This window comes from Anastrepha ludens, chromosome 6 (genome assembly GCF_028408465.1).
Source record: "Anastrepha ludens isolate Willacy chromosome 6, idAnaLude1.1, whole genome shotgun sequence".
Classification (NCBI taxonomy): domain Eukaryota; kingdom Metazoa; phylum Arthropoda; class Insecta; order Diptera; family Tephritidae; genus Anastrepha; species Anastrepha ludens.
In genome coordinates, this window is record NC_071502.1 from 72,657,783 (window position 1) to 72,682,209 (window position 24,427).

Consider the following 24,427-nt stretch of genomic DNA (forward strand, 5'->3'; position numbering starts at 1 on the left):
TACACTGAGTTCTATTTTCTTTTTTTATATTTTTTCTTCTCTTTTTGCCTTGACGGCAGCATTTAACCAAAAATCAAATACCTCAAAAACCCCACCCACTCGTTTATAGTACACAACTATACTACATATATAATATATGTGACCTGGTCTATGAAAAGGTACCTTACGTGTCAAAAAATCATTTTTCACTTTTTTGTTGATTCGAATAGTGTGTGAAAGGCTCTTTAAAATGGTGAAAACCAGAAAGTCATAATTTGTTTAAAAGTTTGTTAAAAGTAAAAAAAAAGAAAAGTACAAATACGAAAAAGACTGATTTTTTTGCCATGATACAAATTAGAATAACGAAGACAATAATTTGTGCAATTCATCAGATCCGCTTGAAACTTTTCACTCGGGAGTTTTGGAGGTCGCTGATTACGAATCTGCTGTGAGATATAAAAAAATCAAAATAGCTGATCCAATATGGCGGACAAATTTTAAAAAATGCATCGAATTCTTCCTAAACTCGTTACTTAGGGGTTTTTGGTGTCACTAATTGCGAATCCAATATCAAATTTAAAAGATTCTAAATGATGGATCCAATATGATTTTCGAAACTCAAAATTCATCGTAGGGTCTTTGATTTTTTGACAAGTTTATTAAAAGGGGTTTCAGAGTGAAGAGAAAGAATAGTACAAGTACAAAACAACTGATTCTATTTAAAAACTAAAACCTTTTTTGATGTCGTAGCTTCAGATTTCTTCGATACCAATTGCTGTTTTGGCAATGGAGCCACAATATCTGCTTTACTTATATCTGAAACTAAGCTGCGAATATTCCGATAAATATACCACTGACGCTCCAGAGATAAACCAACAGGCTTTAAAAACCTTTACAAACATGTGTCACTCATTTATAGTTATTGCCATTTAAAATTTTTCAAATTTGACACCAGAATCGTATTCAGTACTTTAAAAAATTGTTGTCACCGGGTCTTATAAGTTTTTTTTGGCATGGATATCGGTACAAAAGCTAACTTATTTTTTAAACCGATTTCTGCGATTTGCATTAACTTTTTCTTATTTATTTATATATAAAAAAAAATGTTTTTCACTGCTTCTGTGATTTTATTCATACTGTGATCTATGCTGAAGAAAATAAGCCAAACCGGATTGAAAAACATTAATATTTAAAAAAAGTTACAAGGGTTTTTAGAAGTTTAAACTTTAACTGCTGTTTTCTCGAAAACTTGTTTTCGCACGTAAGGTACCTTTTCGTAGACCAGGTCACATATAATAAAAAGGTTTCGAGATTCCGTTTGGCTGCAAAGAGTGGCTGCACAGCCGTGAATTATAAACTTAACGCATACGTTACATTCTAATGAGGTTTGGAGAAAACAAGTGAGCAAATGTGTTCATCCATATCATAAAGTGTATTGCTTTTTCAGAGATTAGTTAAGAAAATCGTCTGCAAACTTGTATTCTATTAATATTAAAATAAAAATGTACAGAAGGAGGGCTCCTCATAATAATATTAAAAAATATTAAAGCTGAGAAACCCTACAGTCTATTCAAGAACAATAAATATCTTCCTATTCTTGAAATGTGTGCACTAATTTAAACACTTATGCAAAAACAAATATAATTTGTATTGATAAAATCTATCTAAATGCATAAATTTGTACACAGGCAAGTACATAACTATTGTGTAATACCTGGTACATATTAGCACATGGTGTGTTGAGGCCGCATACAAGTAATTGCTCCCGCTACTCTCACAACTCATTGGCATGCACTAATCTATGTTTTATTCTATCGCTAATTCCCTAATAACCATTAAGTGAAGCCCCCAAAGCGCTAGTCAGGCAAATAGTCAAGTCACTTACTTGCCACGCTCATGAGCGTGAATCGTCAAAATGGCTCACGTTACCAGCAACTAACTAAACGTATTCAACAATTCAACAATCTGCCAATCAATTCAATGCGCCGAGTGGTTTGCAAGCCACAGCGTTGAATATATTATAGTATTCTAGTCGGTGCTCTATCGCACTGACATACTTTCACTCACTACTGCCTATGTATGTATTTATGTATGTGTGCCATTACACCTACACGTACTTATGTGTTCAGTTTAGATGAGTGCTACACGCTAATTCGCACATTTGTGCTGTTCAACTATCCGAAAAAATGTATAATTTAGCGGTACATTGGGGAGCTGTTAACCGTCGACTGAATTAATTTTATTAAACTTCAATTTGCTAACATTTCTAATAAATATGTGAGTGTGTGGAGATATAAAGGTATGTAGGGAAATGTAATGTGTGCAAGCAAGTTGTAGAAGCTACATATGTATTAGTGATTTTATAAATGCACGTGAGCCAACTAGATGTGCTTTTTTAAATTTGTGTTTATGTTTATATTTTTATGTGTTGCACAGAATTAAAAAACTCAGCTGCTTTCCTTCGAGTTATGCTTGCCTCTAATCAATTCCAAAGTACTTGGGACTCAATATTAAGGGGTTATATACACTTAGAAGTCCGAAAAAATCGAGTTTTCCAGAACTTTTTCTGAGAAAACTTTTAAATTTATTGATCTAAAAATTTCTAAACATAAACCGAAAAAATCGACATCTGCCTAATATCTGAGACGCACTTTACCAAGCAGTCATATATCAAATTCAAAAACTACAATACATACCATTCAATTCACCCAAACAACGCCGCACGAGGAGGCGCTGCTATTATTATAAGAAACAATATAAAGCATTACGAAGAAGGCAGCATCTCTATACCTGAATTTCAAGCAATAACCATAACAGTGGAGAGTGATAGGAATTTATCAGTCACTGCAGTCTATAGTCCCCCAAAACATCAGATCAAATGCGACCAATACATAGAGCTAATTAATAGTCACGACAACCGATTTTTAATGGGCGGTGACTTCAATGCGAAGCACACACACTGGGGCTCGAGATTAACCACTACAAAAGGTAGAGAATTATGCAAAGCTCTTCAACAGACTGGATGTATAACATTTTCTACTGGGACTCCAACATACTGGCCAACGGATTCACAAAAAATACCCGACCTAATCGATTTTTTCATTGCCAAAAAAATATCAGCTAATTATATCAGCATAGAAAGCGGGTTGGATATGAACTCGGATCATTCTCCAATTTTATTAACATTATATGAAAATGCGCTTATCAAGAAATTGCCATTTACGCTAACAAATAAATATACGGATTGGGAATATTTTAGGAACGTTTTAACCGCTGATAATCACAATGCAGAAATTACCAACACTTCCGATTTAGATGATGAAATAATATTATTAAGATTATCTAACCTTATACAACTGGCAGCCTGGAGTAGCACTTCGGAAAAAAAGTTTGTCACATCAGGTCATAAATATACCAAAGATATTAAAGATATGGTCGCAGAAAAACGCAAAATACGAAGACGATGGCAGCAAACAAGATCTCCCTCCGACAAAAAACGAGTAAATAAAATTACGAAAGAAATTTCCAGGAAAATAAAAGATTTTAAAAACAGATCTCTGAGTACGTATCTAAAGAGCTTATCGAACGAACGCAGCACTGATTACTCGCTCTGGAAATGTACAAAAAAATTTTCACAGCCAGTAACACAGTACCAACCAATCAAAAAAGAAGACAGTTCTTGGGCCAAAAGCAGTAAGGAAAAAGCTAATGTTTTTGCTGAGTACCTCGAGGGCATCTTTAAGCCATATGACACGTCGAGGATAGCCGGAATGCAGCCACTTACCTATGAAACTGATGCCGAAATTCCCCTTGTTACGGAGTCCGAATTGCTTGGTGAAATAAATAAACTAAAATCAAAAAAAGCGCCTGGGTATGATCTTATTACTGCTGAAATTTTAAAACAACTTCCTCAATGCACGATATCTAGGTTTACTGAAATAATGAACGCCACATTCAAATTGCACCATATCTCAATATATTGGAAAACTGCTGAAATAATTATGTTTAATAAACCAGGGAAGCCAGCGCATGATGTCACATCTTATCGGCCTATCTCGCTCCTACCAATTATATCAAAACTGATGGAAAAGCTTTTAGCCAAACGTCTCAACATAATTATTAAGCAAAGAAATATAATACCAGTGCATCAATTTGGTTTTCGCACAAAACATTCTACCATCGATCAAGTGCACAGAATTACTCGCATCAATGAAAACGCCTTTGAGGAAAAAAAGGTGTGCTCTGCTGTCTTTCTCGACGTGTCTAAAGCCTTTGACAAAGTTTGCCACATTGGGCTCCTCAACAAAATAAATGCGCTTCTACCAATACAATATTTTAATGTTCTAAAATCGTACTTATCCGATCGTTTTTTCCGAATAAAATACGAAGACACATATTCCGAACTTAAGGAAATTAAAGCTGGCGTCCCACAGGGCAGCGTGCTGGGGCCCATTCTTTATATTCTTTTTACGTGTGATCTACCTATTGACATAAATTGCTCTACAGCAACTTTTGCTGACGACACAGCCATCTTATCGGTAGGAGAAACTCAGATTGACTCAATCAAAAACCTTCAAATTTATCTAAATAAAATCTCCGAGTGGACCATTAAATGGCGCATAAAACTAAGCGAAACAAAATCGGTTCATTTAGACTTCACACAGAAGAAAATCAAATATCTGCCACTACATATAAACGCCGTACAAATCCCGCATCATAACACCGCCAAATACTTAGGTATGACACTAGATACCAAGCTTAGATGGAATGCTCACGTTAAAAAGAAAAGAGAAGAGTTAGATATCAGATTTAGAAATATGTACTGGCTTATGGGCAACCAATCAGCCTTATCCCTATACAATAAAATTCTTTTATATAAGCAGGTGCTTAAACCAATTTGGACATATGGGATCCAGCTATGGGGCTGCTCAAGCTCAAACAACATAAAATCCATACAAAGATTCCAAAATAAGGTACTACGATGCGCTGTTAATGCACCTTGGTACGTCCGTAACACCGATATCGAACGCGACCTTGGCATCGAATCAGTTGCCACTTCGATCAACATCAACGCTAAGTCTCATATGGAAAGACTACGCCACCATGTAAATAGCGAAGCCTCAGCCCTAATTGACCCCGTTAAATGGAAAGAAAGGCTGAAACGAAAAAAACCGCACCAACTCACGCAGTAGCCCATCTCCCTGCAAGCCTGATGCAGAGTATTTTTAAATTTAGTTGTATTGTACAAAATTAAATCCAAATTGTTCGTTAGTTTATAATTTATTAACTAGTTACAATGTAAATAATAATAAAAAAAAAAAAAAAAAATATTATGTTATCTTTTAACTGTATTTCAAGTTAAAATATTTATTTGGAAAGGAGCTACAGGTGATCTTCGGGAGCTCCTTTCACAAAGCACGTTTTGCGGTGACCACTATATCTCTGAACTGGATACACTGAAGTTAAAAAACCAAACAGATTTCGTTAAAGTAATGTTAAATGTTGAAAAGGGATTCTCTCTAAACAACTTCGACACTACAGTCTATACGGATGGGAGTAAAATGGGTTGCGGTGTTGGAGCTGGTATATATTCTCACAGACTTAAAATTGAGAAATCTGTGCGGCTCCCTAATACCAGCAGTGTCTTCCAGGCGGAAGTACTGGTAATTGGGGAAGCCTGTAGGCTACGAATCGCAGATTTCTCTTTTAAGGGCAATATCGCTATTCTCTCGGATAGCCAAGCTGCAATCCAGGCACTGGTTTCGGCCACAACAACCTCCAAAGTGGTGGAACAAAGTAGGAATAGCCCCACTATCTTGAGGGAAAACCATAAAGTTACCTTAATCTGGGTCTCGGGACATCGGAACATTGAAGGTAACGAAAAAGCAGATGAACTGGCAAGAGGGGGATCTGCCATGAATAACGCTCTTGCAGAATCGGTACTAACACCATTAGGTGCAGTCAAGAGTACAATTTCCCAAAAATACCTCCGAATCGCGGACTGTAGGTGGAAAGTCCAGACGAAATGCAAAATTAGCAGAACGTTATGGCCCACCTACAACCTCAAGCAATCGTCGGCATTAATAAGAATGAAACGACGGGACTCCTGGAGACTAACGGCAGTCATAACTGGCTTTTGGTCTATCGGAGAACAAGCAACCAAAATGGGTATCCCTCACAATACATACTGTCACAGTTGCAAACAACCGGAGAAAAAGGAAACAATCGTCCACTTCCTCTGTGAATGCCCTGCCCTATGGAAGGACAGAATGTTAACCCTGGGCCAACCGCTGTTCGAGAATCTCGCACAACTATCTGGCTTAGACGTTAACAACCTAAAAAGGTTCCTTAACCGCACAGACTGGATATAGTTATGCTGTAAATAACCGTTAAACAAGTTGGTGACGAGGATGTGGCAACAAAATGGCTCGGAAGCGCTAGTTGGATTCTGGAAGAATCACCACTTTAACCATTAATTAATAAAAAGTATATTTAAGAAGCTCGTGTTAAATTTTGAGACTAATCGGTTTAGCTGTTTTCGAGTAATGTTGGTCACCGACTTTGAAAACACCATTTTGAGAAAAACGCGTTTACAGTTCCAAGTAAGCGCTGTCGCTGCGGTCTTGTACTTTCAAGCATTCTGAAAGGCCTTTTAAAATTTACGTATAACTTCGAAAATATTCACCAGAACGATATTAAATTTTCTGTGGTGTAAAAATATGAACATTAAGAAAAAAAAAAAAAAAAAACGATTTCTTGAAAATTCCAACTGTGTATAACCCCTTAATGCAAGTTGGGTTAATATACATGCACAAGTACATACATATGTATGTATGATACATAGTAACTGAAGCATATGGGAATGTGTACGTAATGACGCTCCTCATTTGCTTAAAAGCGCTCAAGAGACATTTTAACCTGATATTACAGTTTTAAAACTACAACAACAGTAAACAGTTAGTTTTCATATTAGTGAGCAATGACGTAAAGTATCTTTGTCTTAATCATCTAACTGAAGTTCAAAGAAAGGAACTATTTATCTTATGAAGTGAGTTTCAGCAGACTTCTTGATTTGCCATATATGTATGTAACCATGAAAGTTATTTTTTCTGTAAAAATGCTCGTTACGTTTCCGATATACTCTAATAACGAAGAAGCATCACTCGCTGATTCGATTTTACCATTTTTTAAATCGTTGGAAGACCCGTGGGGCTTAGCTGGTTTTATTTTTTAACTCATTTTAGAAGGGTGATGTCACCTGTTCATATTGAATAAAAGAAATTTCTTAAAAAAAAATGGACACATGCTGCAAATACTTTTAAAGAAGATTTATTCGAAAACAATTTTTTCGAAAGCACTGCCACCTGGTTTTATTGTAAAAGGAACCACTTATTACAAATGTCAGTTCAATATTAAGGTAAAAGTGTAGGTATCAAATGAAAGTGTTAAACTAGCTGAATAAAATACAATGTTTTTGGCTGTTGCAACCTATTTCTAGTTGGATTGTTGTTAAGTTGAGAAATTGGTAAAGATAAAGGTAAAGATAGCTTCATAATATTTTTAAATTGCGGCGCTCTCTAATTTGAGAGAATTGCGGGTACCACGCAAACTATAATTGAGAATGTTTTAATTAAAAAACTCGTTTTTGAGTAGCGCTGCCACTTATTGTTTAATTTAGAAATATTAGAATTGTCTTATAATACATAATATTTACATCACCTTTTCGATGCTGCATTCAACGAAAACTGCTATCGATTTCAGAAATTTATTTGAAGTGTGAAATATAGTAAGTATTTTATCTCATACGCAAGCAAAACCGCGGTCTGCGGCTAATTATTGATAAGTAGATACGCAATGTAAAAAGAAAATATTTAGTAAAAATGAACATTCATAAGAAGAAAATCTGCCAATGATTCAATGATTTGCAAGCGTTGTTCGTTTATAAGACGATTCATGGTTAAATTATATACACCAAACTGAAGATGTTTGACAGTGAAATCAAACACGAAACGTGCGTCGGCTGTTTAAACCAACAGTTTAAAAATATAATAGCAAAAAAATTACCCTTTAGAATGCCGATCGAAATAGAAAAAGATTAGAGTGGAACTTATAGTTTTCACTATGGACTTCTACTTATCAATAAAGCAGAAGCTGGCGTTATTATAACTTTGTCTCTTAATAGTCATTTGTGTCTGAAGTAATCTAGACACTTTTCCCTGTTCATTCTTAGATCTTTTACGGTCAGAAATGCAAAAAAAAAAAAAAAATTCCGAATGTTAAATTTTTAAATATTTTAAATTCCTGTGCTTCCCATTGTCCCATCTGACTGCTCCAGCAAAGCAATAAATAAACTTTAAAGTACTAATTTCAAGCATTACTATTCAATTTTGAAGCGACTCCACTCTCATTCAAATAATTTGTTTCAAAAGCCATTTGAATTTGCATTCTAAAGAGACAGTGAAATGAATTTTCAGCCTGCAAGCCTGATGCAGAGTATTTTTAAATTTAGTTGTATTGTACAAAATTAAATCCAAATTGTTCGTTAGTTTATAATTTATTAACTAGTTACAATGTAAATAATAATAAAAAAAAAAAAAAAAAATATTATGTTATCTTTTAACTGTATTTCAAGTTAAAATATTTATTTGGAAAGGAGCTACAGGTGATCTTCGGGAGCTCCTTTCACAAAGCACGTTTTGCGGTGACCACTATATCTCTGAACTGGATACACTGAAGTTAAAAAACCAAACAGATTTCGTTAAAGTAATGTTAAATGTTGAAAAGGGATTCTCTCTAAACAACTTCGACACTACAGTCTATACGGATGGGAGTAAAATGGGTTGCGGTGTTGGAGCTGGTATATATTCTCACAGACTTAAAATTGAGAAATCTGTGCGGCTCCCTAATACCAGCAGTGTCTTCCAGGCGGAAGTACTGGTAATTGGGGAAGCCTGTAGGCTACGAATCGCAGATTTCTCTTTTAAGGGCAATATCGCTATTCTCTCGGATAGCCAAGCTGCAATCCAGGCACTGGTTTCGGCCACAACAACCTCCAAAGTGGTGGAACAAAGTAGGAATAGCCCCACTATCTTGAGGGAAAACCATAAAGTTACCTTAATCTGGGTCTCGGGACATCGGAACATTGAAGGTAACGAAAAAGCAGATGAACTGGCAAGAGGGGGATCTGCCATGAATAACGCTCTTGCAGAATCGGTACTAACACCATTAGGTGCAGTCAAGAGTACAATTTCCCAAAAATACCTCCGAATCGCGGACTGTAGGTGGAAAGTCCAGACGAAATGCAAAATTAGCAGAACGTTATGGCCCACCTACAACCTCAAGCAATCGTCGGCATTAATAAGAATGAAACGACGGGACTCCTGGAGACTAACGGCAGTCATAACTGGCTTTTGGTCTATCGGAGAACAAGCAACCAAAATGGGTATCCCTCACAATACATACTGTCACAGTTGCAAACAACCGGAGAAAAAGGAAACAATCGTCCACTTCCTCTGTGAATGCCCTGCCCTATGGAAGGACAGAATGTTAACCCTGGGCCAACCGCTGTTCGAGAATCTCGCACAACTATCTGGCTTAGACGTTAACAACCTAAAAAGGTTCCTTAACCGCACAGACTGGATATAGTTATGCTGTAAATAACCGTTAAACAAGTTGGTGACGAGGATGTGGCAACAAAATGGCTCGGAAGCGCTAGTTGGATTCTGGAAGAATCACCACTTTAACCATTAATTAATAAAAAGTATATTTAAGAAGCTCGTGTTAAATTTTGAGACTAATCGGTTTAGCTGTTTTCGAGTAATGTTGGTCACCGACTTTGAAAACACCATTTTGAGAAAAACGCGTTTACAGTTCCAAGTAAGCGCTGTCGCTGCGGTCTTGTACTTTCAAGCATTCTGAAAGGCCTTTTAAAATTTACGTATAACTTCGAAAATATTCACCAGAACGATATTAAATTTTCTGTGGTGTAAAAATATGAACATTAAGAAAAAAAAAAAAAAAAAACGATTTCTTGAAAATTCCAACTGTGTATAACCCCTTAATGCAAGTTGGGTTAATATACATGCACAAGTACATACATATGTATGTATGATACATAGTAACTGAAGCATATGGGAATGTGTACGTAATGACGCTCCTCATTTGCTTAAAAGCGCTCAAGAGACATTTTAACCTGATATTACAGTTTTAAAACTACAACAACAGTAAACAGTTAGTTTTCATATTAGTGAGCAATGACGTAAAGTATCTTTGTCTTAATCATCTAACTGAAGTTCAAAGAAAGGAACTATTTATCTTATGAAGTGAGTTTCAGCAGACTTCTTGATTTGCCATATATGTATGTAACCATGAAAGTTATTTTTTCTGTAAAAATGCTCGTTACGTTTCCGATATACTCTAATAACGAAGAAGCATCACTCGCTGATTCGATTTTACCATTTTTTAAATCGTTGGAAGACCCGTGGGGCTTAGCTGGTTTTATTTTTTAACTCATTTTAGAAGGGTGATGTCACCTGTTCATATTGAATAAAAGAAATTTCTTAAAAAAAAATGGACACATGCTGCAAATACTTTTAAAGAAGATTTATTCGAAAACAATTTTTTCGAAAGCACTGCCACCTGGTTTTATTGTAAAAGGAACCACTTATTACAAATGTCAGTTCAATATTAAGGTAAAAGTGTAGGTATCAAATGAAAGTGTTAAACTAGCTGAATAAAATACAATGTTTTTGGCTGTTGCAACCTATTTCTAGTTGGATTGTTGTTAAGTTGAGAAATTGGTAAAGATAAAGGTAAAGATAGCTTCATAATATTTTTAAATTGCGGCGCTCTCTAATTTGAGAGAATTGCGGGTACCACGCAAACTATAATTGAGAATGTTTTAATTAAAAAACTCGTTTTTGAGTAGCGCTGCCACTTATTGTTTAATTTAGAAATATTAGAATTGTCTTATAATACATAATATTTACATCACCTTTTCGATGCTGCATTCAACGAAAACTGCTATCGATTTCAGAAATTTATTTGAAGTGTGAAATATAGTAAGTATTTTATCTCATACGCAAGCAAAACCGCGGTCTGCGGCTAATTATTGATAAGTAGATACGCAATGTAAAAAGAAAATATTTAGTAAAAATGAACATTCATAAGAAGAAAATCTGCCAATGATTCAATGATTTGCAAGCGTTGTTCGTTTATAAGACGATTCATGGTTAAATTATATACACCAAACTGAAGATGTTTGACAGTGAAATCAAACACGAAACGTGCGTCGGCTGTTTAAACCAACAGTTTAAAAATATAATAGCAAAAAAATTACCCTTTAGAATGCCGATCGAAATAGAAAAAGATTAGAGTGGAACTTATAGTTTTCACTATGGACTTCTACTTATCAATAAAGCAGAAGCTGGCGTTATTATAACTTTGTCTCTTAATAGTCATTTGTGTCTGAAGTAATCTAGACACTTTTCCCTGTTCATTCTTAGATCTTTTACGGTCAGAAATGCAAAAAAAAAAAAAAAATTCCGAATGTTAAATTTTTAAATATTTTAAATTCCTGTGCTTCCCATTGTCCCATCTGACTGCTCCAGCAAAGCAATAAATAAACTTTAAAGTACTAATTTCAAGCATTACTATTCAATTTTGAAGCGACTCCACTCTCATTCAAATAATTTGTTTCAAAAGCCATTTGAATTTGCATTCTAAAGAGACAGTGAAATGAATTTTCAGCCTTAATGAATTTGTTGACATTTGCATATTCTCAGGTTGCCGAGTTCAGCGTGCTTTTTCATACAAATATTTCTATAAACTTTAAACATTTAAAGTTGAAATGAATAAAAAATACTACACCGTTAACCACATAGCTGTTATTGAGAACATATATACATGTATATAATTGGCACGCACACCCTTTTTGGGTCTTTGGCCGAGCTCCTACTTTTATGTGTGTGGCGTGCGTCTTGATGTTGTTCCACAAATGGAGGGACCTACAGTTTTAAGCCGACTCCAAACGGTAGATATTTTTATAAGAAGATTTTCATGGCAGAAATACACTCGGAGGTTTGCCATTGACTACCGAGAGGCGACCGCTATTAGAAAAAACGTTTTCTAAATTTTGGTGTCTCACCGAGATTCGAATCAACGTTCTCTTTGTGAATTCCGAATCACGCGCCAAACCATTCGGCTACGTCGGCCGCCTTTTTGATTATTCTAGAATCTAGATGAATAGTGCTTGCGAGTTTATTTGTAGCTAGCTTAACTGCTCTCTCATTGGCAATTTATCAGCAAATATATATTTAAAAAAATATCTTTAAGCATTTTCCACTTAATCAAGCTCATTTGCATGCAACGCGAGCGTTCGCATTTCACTCACCTCATTATTTTCCGCATCGATTTCACTCGACTGCTGCTGCTGCTGCTTCCCTGACACCAATTCTGACTTTGGTTGCATTCCCTTGACACTGGCTGGTGATTCTGCAGCACGCAATAGCAAACGCTTGTAGTCTTCCTCCTGTTGTAGTGATTCCTCACGCAACTCCTCTATAAATACTTCATTTTGCTGCTGACGCTCCCTAAGGGCGGCCACCTCCAATTTAAGTTGAGCAAAATCATTCCGTATCGTAGCTAAGTCCTCGTAGCCTTGTGTGCGATGGCTAATACTCTTGCTGGTATCGCTGCCAAGTTCTTGCAACTCCACGAGTTGTTTTCGTATCTCGGCGATAGATTGTTGCAACCACTCAACAGTGAGACGCTCCTTGTTGCCACTTAGGTGACCCTCACGCAATGCGGCGACTTCGCGACTGAAAGAAATTAAAAAACAAAAATTGATAAAGTGATAAAAAATCAGAAATAGCTTGAGTACTCAAACAAAGAAATTGGGAAATTGAGAAATTTATATTTACATTTAAAAATTACATTTTTCCATTTTCCACCACCACCTTGTTTGATTTCCCTTTTATGTACTTTGTTAAACATAATCCTTTTTTATAATATATTATTTTGATATTTTCCATAGCGCAAGGTTTACAATGCAAATCAAACTCGCACAACTACAGCAACAGTTGTAAAAGCGCTGGCGCGGCATCTTTTTGCTTCATTCAGTCAGCTATGCTGCAAGCTTGTGTGCATGTATGTGTATAGAGAAAATGTTATGCCCAACAAAAAAAAATCGCCTTCAGCAGGCCATCAGCAAATTGAGTGTAAAGCCCACAACTCTGAAAGAGTCTGAAAGAGGATTTCTCCTCAGCAGCTGAATCCAATGCCACATCTAACCAACAATAACAACAGCAGCAACAACAATAACTAGGACAAAGGCTACACAGCATTTGCACAATGACCGCACACTTATCTCCTATTCAATGAAGGGCGACGTTGTTTACATATTTGAGTGTTTACTTTGAATTTGCACCCAACCAAATTGGTAGCGTCCAACAGCAAACAGAGTGTATAAGAAAGAAAAAGAGTAGGAGAGGGAGAAAAAAATGTGGACAAAAAAACCCAGCTAAGTGGCTAACGCGTTGGCAGGCAGGTGTATGGGTGTGGCCGTCAGCTGGGCACACAGTGCAAATAAATTTTCCGCATAGTGGTACAGATAAAATTTTCTGGTACAAAAATATGGGAACACAATGTAAATGTGAACTAAATAAAATTAATTAATTATACTTCTATAAATAAGCTTTTTTTGGCTCATGCCTGTAGTTAAAGATTTTTTCTTTTCACGCTGCCCTGAAACCATCTGACAAGAAAAACAAATACCAGTCTAACGGTTAGACGCAATAGAAGTGAAACCTTCCGTAAAACAAACTGAGAGAGAATGAGATGAAAGCAGCATTAGGAGCGGGATAATTATAAGTTCATTATAATATTGCTATAAAGTTCATATTTTATTTTCTTCATTTTATTACTATTCATCCTCAATGTTTTCAATTTCAACAAATGATACGTGTGGCTTATGATAGCTAAAATATGATACAAATGCTTTGGTTTCGATGTTGTCAACATATCTTTGAAATACCGCGTCAATTGTTGTTTTTGATCGTGTTGTCGATTCAGTGCGATTGTTACACATTTTTAAATTGAATGTTGTATTGAGAAAGTCAATTAAAGGAACCGCTGTGTCCAATGCAAAATTTACGTTAAAATCGCCACTTAAAGTCATTGGAACTTTATCGTAATCTTTTCTAAGTATCCGCAATACTTTTGATGTATACTTTATTACATTTTCGATATTCACGACAATTTTCTGCATTATTTTTCGGCATAATTGCGGTAAATATTTAAAAACGAAAATATTTACGAATATAAAAATACGGACGCAATACAGCACACGCGGTTGCTATTATGAGCGTCGTAACGCGTATATTACACAGACGTACTAACATACACACAAACATTCGTAGGACGCTTGGTCTAAGCAAGTATTAGGTAGTGTAGTATAGGTATACATAATGCCTTCTCGCTCACCGTGGCTCCGTAATACGCAGGCACGCACACATACGTACTAGCATACATACAAACATACATACGTATGACGCTTGAACTAAACACCAAAGCAAGTAATAGGCAGCGTAGTATACATACTACAATACTCTCTATACTAGCGTGGCTCAGCAGTACGCAGTCACACACATATACGTATATCAACATATAACGCTTCGTAGCCAAGAGTGGGGAGGCTACGAAGCACCGCACAAAGAGGAGACGGAGAATAGGGAACTCTGTATAACTGTGTTCTATCTCATTCTCTCGCAGGCTATATACTATAAGATCTATATGTATGTCTCTTTTTAGTGTCGCTTTTTCGTTTTATCGAGTCTCAAATCACTCCCAACGATCCTAAAGAAGTTTTCACTTCAAAAACATCTTCTTGTTAATCTGTCTCTTTGATTAATCGATTCGCCTCAATTTCCTGAACTGATATTGATACGTAAGCCAGGAAAAGATGCCCCCATTAGATCAGTATATGAGCCAATGTCTTTACTATCGCAAACTTGAGTTACATTTCTCTATATTCGCCGATCTCGGCTAGGCATTTAGTTAAATATGTCATCAAGCTCACACAAGCTAACTAGAGTAACGGATATAAGAGATTTTCAATTAAACTCGCTTTATGATCATTACCGATCCAATAGTCGTGTAGTGCATATCAATCTTCCCAATCTTACCCAAACGCTGGTAACCTTAATAACCATGTAAAACAAATTACGACCATAATGAACAAATCTGAGCCTTATGCTAATGTTTTAAGTCTCATACCAGCACTTTTGACACATCGGTGGGTCCGATTTTCCATCAAGAAGACGATACTACTCCTACGATACAAACTCATGTCTTTCTTGGCCTAGCGCAAAGCAAAATTTATCCGTACGTCACGCAGACTACGCGTTGGGCTTAATTAGTTTGCGTTTATTATTTTCAAAGAGATTACTCCGAATTGGCAAATGACGCAGAAATCTGCTACATCTTTCTGTGAAAATTCGAATGGTCCCTTTCAAAAGGTGAATATAAAAATGTACAAAGAGTACTAAGTGTATTGGAAATAAGATCCTTTAAAACTGTAAAACAAAAGAAGAAGAAGGTGTTTGGCCGAGTTGCTCCTCCTATTTGTGGTGTGCATCTTGATGTTTTCCACAAATAAAGGGACCTACAGTTTTAAAACAACTCCGAACGGCGAATGAGAAGATTTTCATGGCAGAAATATACTTGGCGATTTGCCGTTCCTTGTCGAGAAGCGATCACCATTAGAAACAACTTTTTTTGACATTTCCTACCCGAGGCGTCGAGCCTGTGCACTTCCGAACGGTAGTCACGCATCAACCTATTCGGTCATGCCGGCTGCTCCTATTAATGCTCGGAAATCTCGATTTGTTGAATATAATAATTATTTATTATTTTTAAAGCACTATTTATTAAATTTTTTATGATAAATGATAGGATCAGTGCAAGCAGGCTTGGCCGTTCATTGCCACATATACTGTAGCTGGGTGATAGGATATTTCTAATATTTGGCTTTTTTGATTCTATGGTAGATCTTCACAATAGTTTTTCGTACTGATAAGGAGTCTTAGGATGAGACTTACGTTGGTGCCACGCAGTCTGTAGGCTATAGTGTCTGATATAACGTTACGTACACCGTACGAGCATATGCGAAAACAATTAATTTACAACTTCAATAAATTCCATAGTCGATTCAAGTGAATTTCACAACCAAAAAAGAAAAACTACAGTGAAAAGAGCAGATAAAGATAAAAAGAAACGAGCTCTACATAGAAGTAGCAAAATTGACCTGGTTGCTCGAATAGAAATTCAACCTAAACACATGTAATAAATTAATTTTATATGAAGAAACATAAAATGGACCGGTATTGCCTTATGGTGCGCAGTTGTGGCGTTATGCCAACAATGGAGGTCAACCTCTTAAAAACAAGATTTTACCAATGCACAAGTCTTTGCCAGAAATACGCATTTTCAGTGCCACCTTCACCAGCAATGCAGGAGGTGATTGCTGCAGAAAGCCCTAAAGTAAGATCAATCCCATTATAAGAGACTGGGATTTTAAATTGTTAACATTTTTCAAAACAGCAATTAGATTCCCTTTAAGAGGGCAAAACATCAAGAAATTTTTGGTAATTTTGTTTTTGTTATGTGCAGTTATTCATGTCTTGAAATCCATGACATTGTTTTTATTTTACAGTTTTGTTATGAAATAGGGTCAAATTTAACGTAGGATTGCGGTGTGCACCTGCTAAAAAGTTTAGCACTTGATGGCGCTTGACTATGCAAAGGCACCCTTAACTTCTCAATATTTCATTCTCAATAATTCCATTTGGCTATTACTCTTGGGACGTCTTTACAACATTTGAGGGGGGGGGGGGGGGAACAAATTTTTTTCCAGGCAATCGTTAATTTTTGGCAATAATAAAAGATCACATGGTTGTGTTTATCAGCCGGGCGTGACGTCACACATAGAGCGATTCTGGTAATTCACTGAGAATTTTATAGTGGATCTAAAGAATATCATTAAGAAGAATCTAATATCCTTAAACTTGCTTCACTTTACAATAACTTTGATATTACCAATTGAGCCACTGTGCAACTATTTGTAACAGAGCGATGCCAACTGGCCCAAAGTATGCTCCCACTAGAGCAGAATTCAATCTGTCATTTTTATTCTGTTTACTTGAGGTAAACTTTGTATTTCCTTTTTTGTGTATTCACACACAGGCTCACACAAATACCTATACCAATACCCGGAGCCAGCCTCTGACCACTTTTATACTATCGCTTGTGTTTTTTGAAACGCAATGAACATTTTACTCCTCTGCAAAGTTTCCTTGCACTCTGAACATACACACGCATGTAAATGTATTTGAGTGTATATATACAAGTGATTTGTTTACTTTGACTTTGGCTACTCATAATTGCTTTTCAGGCTACTCAGCTGTCGCCGTAGACTTTCTACTTCGTTGCATTTTCTTTTTTTGTTTAAACCGAGTATTCATTTGTTGAGTTTAGTAAGCTTTGGTGTTGTTGGTATATTAAGCTTGGACTTTAGTTGGTTATTTATGTGCTCTTGTTGGCACAAATCTGCTTATTAAACTTTTTGAGGTGCGTAATATCTTTATAATCACATTGCGTTTAGAGAGCTAGAAGAAGAAGTATTAAATTTTTGCATACTCGAAAAAGTACACAGATGTTTTGAGAAGATAATTTGTGGCGGTTGGGGTTGGTTGATTTGTTGGATTATTTTGTCTTTGCTTCCAGTGGTTTTGTATTTATAGTATTATTAGAGCAGTGTCATTGTGCTTTGCTGGCCACAGAGCAATTAAAAATCGATTAAGATAAGTAATTTGTAATTAAAACAATATGACAATTTTACATAGTAACAACAAGGAGTGGTACTGCCATTTTGTGGCTAGGAAGAAAGCAAAGTTATGTGCACTTACATGCCTATATAAAACCTAAATTTGTTTTATTCGTGGAAATATACTTTTTGATGTAAGCAAAAATGAAGAGGAAGTTTGTTTGGAAGCAAGTAAATTTTTGTCTGTATAGGTGAACAAAAACTTCTTTTGCGGCAGCATAATGTTGACCAAGTTTTTTTATAAATTGATCCTAAAAAATCAAAAAAAATCTTTTTCAAAGTATTGAAAAGAACCCTTGATTTTTTACCTTAAATAATCTATACCGAAATTTTAAACATTTAAAAAATCTCAAAACAACTAAATTTCCGCATAATTCGTGACATTCATGAGTGAAGTGACCATAAAAAAAAAAACAATTCGGCAAGCTACCGAGACCTGGGCCAAGTTATGAGTTATTGGGAAAACGCAATAAAACAACATCAAACTAACCAATCCTTTCTAGACTTGAAAAGGAAGCAGATTTCAGCAGCTGTGAGGATATCAGAGAACACCTAATACAAATTAATGGAAAGACAAAAATAAAATGAATACTTGGGTCTGAAAAATTAAAACTTTCCATTTAAAATAACACTATTTTTTTATCTTCAAAGATAAGTAAAAAATAATTTCAGAAATTTAACTACAGTATTTATAAAAAGTGTTTTTCTAATAGCGGTCGAACCTCGGTAGGCAATGGCAAGCCTCTGAGTGTTTTTCTGCCATGAAAAAGCTCCTCATAAAAAATATCTGCCATTCGGAGTCGGCTTGAAACTGTAAGACCCTCCATTTGTGGAACAACATCAAGACGCACACCACAAATAGGAGGAGGAACTAATGGAACTACGCCCTATTATCGATGCGGCACCAAGTACTGGAAAATATCAGTACATGCGCATAAAGTTTACGGAGTATCTCACTAAAAGTCACCAACGCCGGTTGCAGCGCGTACTTCGCGAAATGCCATTTGGCGATCGCCGTCCTAGCGACCTTTTCAATGACATGAAGCGTGCAGCCGGCTCCGCTTTCAGTGAGAGCATTCTGCACGATTTGTGGGTTAACCGCTTGCCTGTATATGCGCAAGCAGCCATTATAGCAACCAATGTACCGATATCCGAAAAATTGAAGATTCCCGACTCCATTGTTGAGTCAATTCAACTACGAGAAGGTCGGGTTAACGAAGCGTGTGGAATACAAAGCAACTCAGTTTCAGATCTTAGGACCGAAGAGCTACACTAACACAGCGCCTCGATAAAGCGTTAGATAACAGCAAAACCCATTACCGTTCGCGTTCTAAAACACCAGCACGCCATCGGAAGTCAGACAACGGTTGTGAGGACATGTGTTGGTATCACAGAAAATTTGGTCAAGACGCTAAAAGATGTCGGCTACTATGTAAGCTCACTCGCTGACCACCACCAAACGTTCCACAATTGGGTTACTCCGCCATTGGCTTTTCAGAGATTGGCAAACGATCTGAAATGCCTTCGAACTTTCGTCTACGTATATTTGATACGTCCGAAACAATAAATTTTTTAATCGACTCAAGTGCAGATGTGTCTACGATACCAAAATGCTCGAAATTGGTTAGAGCAACACCATCGGATATGACACTGTTTGCCGCGAACGGTACACCATTGAAGTTTTTGGTGAAATAATCCTAAACCTTAACCTAAACCTGCGAAGGGAATTTGTGTGGAGTTTTGTGATTTCTGACGTAACTCAAGCGATTATCGATGCCGACCTGCAACCCGATCTTAATGGACGATGCTTGCTAGACTGAAAAGCTATGTTACTTACAAAACGCTATGTTCAGTTGATCAACTCAACGCAACTCAAGTTCACTCGACAAGTGTATCAACCGTTAATGCAAGCTCAAATTTTTCAGACTTACTTAAAGAGTTTTCCGATATCACTCGACTGCCGCCTGTCATAACCATTGCAAAGTCTACAGTCGCTCACCGCATCATCACTACGGGTCAACCAGTTTTTTCGCGACCGAGACGTCTTTCTCCAGAAAAACTGGCCGCCGCGCGGGCTGAATTTAAGCTTTTGATGAAACTGGGAATATTGACCAAGCAGCAGTAATTGTGTAAGCCCACTGTACATGGTCCGCAAGGCTGACGGAGCCTGGAGGCCATGTGGCGACTATCGCGCCCTAAATTCAGTTACAGTACCCGACAGGTACCCATTGCCCTTTCTGCACGACTTTTCACAGGAACTCCAATCCTATTTAAATGGTAACGTTAATCATTCACTTAAACTAACATGCTATGTTCTACCTTCAGGCTCGAAGAGAGTTTATTGTGACAGCTCAACTAGCCGTATACGACCTTTTGTAACAAAAAAGTTCAGACAGGCAGTACTGCGAGCAACACACAAAATTTCGCATCCAGGCATGCAAACTACGTCAAAGTTGCTGACCGAGCGATTTGTTTGGCCTGGTATACAACGGGATAGTCGCCAGTTTCCAAAGCACTGTATCCAGTGCCAACGTAACAAAATTGGCCGACATAACGTGTCACCGTTCAAACGTCGTGAATGCCCGAGCCTACGTTTTTCACATTTATTTTATTTTATTTATTACATATTGACATCGTAGGACCGTTTCCGTTATCTTACGGTAAGCGCTACTGCCTCACTGTAATTTATCGCTTCACTCGATGGCCAGATGCGATAGTAATACCGGACAGCACGGCCCCGACTGTAGCAAAAGCCTTGATAGAGAGCTGGATAGCGCGCTTTGGCGTTCCAATTGACATAAATTCAGATCTTTTGCGTCAGTTCGAAAGTTCCTTATTTCAACAACTTTTACAATGTCTTGGCATAAAGCATCTACGCACAACTGCTTATCATCCCCAAACCATCGGCATGGTCGAGCGATGGCATGGGACTCTAAAATCGGCAATCTTATGTCATAACGTCGAACGATGGACAAGTTTTTTTACCACTTATTTTATTAGGACTTCGGTGTTCATTCAAGATTGACATTGGCGCATCCCCGGCTGAATTAGTTTTTGGAAGAACCTTACGTTTACCATCGGAGTTCTTTATAGATGGCAGCCGACCTACCAGCGAAGCGAAAATGGTAACACATCTTCGACATGTCATGAGAAATATTCGCCCAGTTGATACTCTTTGGCACACAAAAGAAAAGTCCTTTGTGCACACTAATCTTACGACGTGCAATCAAGTTTTCGTTAGAGATCTTTCTGTTCGTCCATCATTAACGCCACCTCACAAAGGACCATAGAACGTCATCCTAAATACTTCACTGTGAGCATCAACGACTACAAGGTGAACATCTCCATTGACCGGTTAAAGCCAGCATTCATTGCCACACCCTGCAACTAGGTGGGGATTACTGTGGGGACACCACAACTAGATTAAGCTTATTGCATTCTTAATAATTATCCTTTAATTTGTTCATACCTATACTTTTATTCATTCTTAAAACTTTGAAATGCAACCATGTGTGACTTTTCATTTGCTCTCAACTTCTCATTCTTTTGCTTTGTACTGTTGAGCTAATAAACGAAATAATTTTCGGTCTCGTTCTTTTTGGATCGAGAGCCGTACAGGTGAACAAATCGTTTTCGCTATTCCCTAGCTCCCACATATACCTATATATATATAATATATATTTATAAAAACTAAGTGTCAGGAATCAGATTATTGTTTCAAAATAAATCTTAATTTTTGTAGCTTAAAAGTGCCCTCGCGGTAGTCCTTGAAACTTCTTTTTGAAACCATATAGTTTTTTATTTTAGTTGATTATGGGAAAATTTAATACAATAAATTAAGAATTCCTATCCCAATTTTGGATGCTGTTGGTCAAACTTGGCGTATAAATTTTTACTTATTCTTATTGTTTTTCATATCTTCGGGGTTTTTTCCACTTCGTTGCAATATCCAGGTCATAAATCCGTACAATGGTGAATATTACATAGTAAGTAACCGAAGTTTTATTTAAATTTTTACCTAACAAAGAGTTACCATAGTTCTTAAATAAGTCCCAGTGCAATGATTTTCAGAAAAAAATTGTATTAAAACCTCAAAAAAGAAAAACCAAAAAAATTAAATAAATTAAGAAATAATACAAAGTTTTATTCAAATTTCTTGATGAAAATTTACTTCATGATTAAGGATGCTATAGTTCTTATTTAAATAAATCGTAGTTTATTAATTAAATTAATTATAGAAAATCATAAAACTAGCTCATGTAGTTTGGGGAAAAAAATTAAAATCGAAAAGATTAATAAATTAAATAAATTAAAAGAAAGAAAAGCTAAAATTTAAACTAAAGCGTAAATAATTTTTTTTAAATAAACAAGTAAAACTAAATAAAATAAAAAGCGTTAGTTAATATAAATATAATATAAAATCCCTTCTAGACTGGAATGACTTGAAGAAGATCCAACACCCAACACACCCGTTAAGATCTACACGGACGGATCCAAAATGGACACCGGTGTAGGATCAGGGTTATTTTGCGAAGAGCTTTCTATTAGTGAACCCTTTAAATAACCGGACCACTGTAACGTTTTTCAAGCGGAAATAAACGCTATTCATGGAGCCTTAAAATGGCTAAAGATAAGCAGAGTATCATCAACGGATATCTGCATTCTATCAGACAGCAAAGCTGCCCTACGAGCCCTGGATGCATTCCAAACAACATCAAGGAGTGTCTTACGTTGTCGCCAATCTCTAAATGAGATGGCCAAGCAATATCGTAAAATCTTATGCTGGGTCCCAGGCTACAGAGATATACCTGGGAACTCTAGGGCAGACCAACTTACAAGAGAAGGTACCAGATATAAGTAATTTTATGGAGATACCTCTCGCAACTTGTAACCTTCTCATTAAGGACGCACTAATCAATTCTGCAAATCAGAGATGGATTAGCGCTAACACCTGCGAAATTGTTGGGCAAACATGGCTAAGGCTAAATTTACGTCTGCCCAAGAGTATTAAAAAACTGAGTAGACTTAAAATCAGGACCTTAGTAGGGGCCCTCACAGGACATTGTCTCATAGGAAATCATGCAAGGAGATTAGGCGTTTACACGCATGATTTCTGTCGTAGCTGCGGAAATGAGGAGGAATCGGAAACAATTCAACACCTTTTTTGCAAATGCCCGGCTCTAGCCAGAAGCAGAAACCGATTTTTAAAATCCTACTTCTTAACGAATATAGATAATCTATACACTTTAGGTATCAACAACCTTTTACGCTTTGTTAAAAGCTCAGGATGGTTGAATATGGAGAGGGAAATGTAGCCCAGCCCCCGCGGCTCACAACGGACCCATTTCGTGGTCTAAGTGGCATCGTTGTCTCTATGTGCGATGCGGCTGCCAAACCTACCTACCTACCTACCTAATGTAAAAGAAAAATATTAAAGAAAAAATAAAACCGGATAGTGATAATCACTTGAAAAATACTTTTTTTATCTTGTTTATTCTTCAAATCATAGAAGTTGGACAGGAACTCACGACCTTCGCTTATTAACATCCAATATGTAGGTACACATGTATACGTACCAGAGAAGGAACTATTTTTGAGTCACTTAACAGTACCTAGTGTCACGTATTATTTAAACCAACACTTAAAAAACAATGCCGAGATTAAATCATTTTAACCACAGAGTTAATTTCGAACTCACCACCTTTTAATTGCATTTCTTATTCGCCATATACGCTGTCAGTTTGCCGCTTTCTGAATTTGCTTGCATTTGTGTTGCTGTAAAAAACGGCAAAAAGACCGACGCCGACGAGCAGAGAAGGAGTTCGAGTGCAGAGTAGCAGTAGTGAGGGCCGCAAAAACATTCATTATCTTTTTAAAAGGCTTACTTATAGCCGAATTTAACGTTTTTGTAAAATGATACATGGAATTTAATAAAAATATTCATATGAATTTATATGTGTTTTTGTGGACAAAACGTAGTGATCGGACATCTTGATATATTGCCCGGCCTTCCCTCCTGACACTAGTAAACACTATACAACTTATACGTTCTAATTTTGTACCTCCCTGTTCCTGTTGAACCACTTAAATGACACCATTTGACGGCTCATTACGCCTCATACATATTCCATATTCCCACACACCTATCCATTTTCAAAGGGCACTCAATCACATTAAAGTGTGTCAGTTAAGTCAACCAAAATTTTATAAGCATGTGTGAACGAGATTGCCGTAAGTGGTTTTTGGTTATGTGTGAAAACCAATTACATGTGGCCACAAAGCCGCTTGCAAAAGTATATATTTGACAGCATAACCATGTACATATACATATACATATATGCATATATGTATGTGTATTATAAATGCGTGCCCATTATTATAGAGATCACAATACCTTTCTATGTGCATGTGTATGTGTGTGTGTCTGAAGTTATATACTTATGTATATAAATTGACACATGAACTTTTCATGAAATAGTAGTTTTGATTTTTTGGATTCTTATCATTTCTATTCACAAAGATGTGGTATGTATATTTTTATTTAGAGCGATAAAAGCCTCAAGGATC

General features: G+C 36.6%; 1 protein-coding gene across 1 annotated transcript in view; it reads right to left on the bottom strand.

The window, feature by feature from the left end:
* The window catches only part of LOC128867112 (protein scabrous), a 158,386-nt gene that overhangs the window by 100,702 nt on the left and 33,257 nt on the right, over positions 1-24,427 (bottom strand). The window contains exon 2 of the mRNA XM_054108211.1: positions 12,371-12,797. Within this exon, the coding sequence (XP_053964186.1) occupies positions 12,371-12,797 (427 nt within the window). The remainder of the gene's footprint in view (positions 1-12,370; positions 12,798-24,427) is intronic.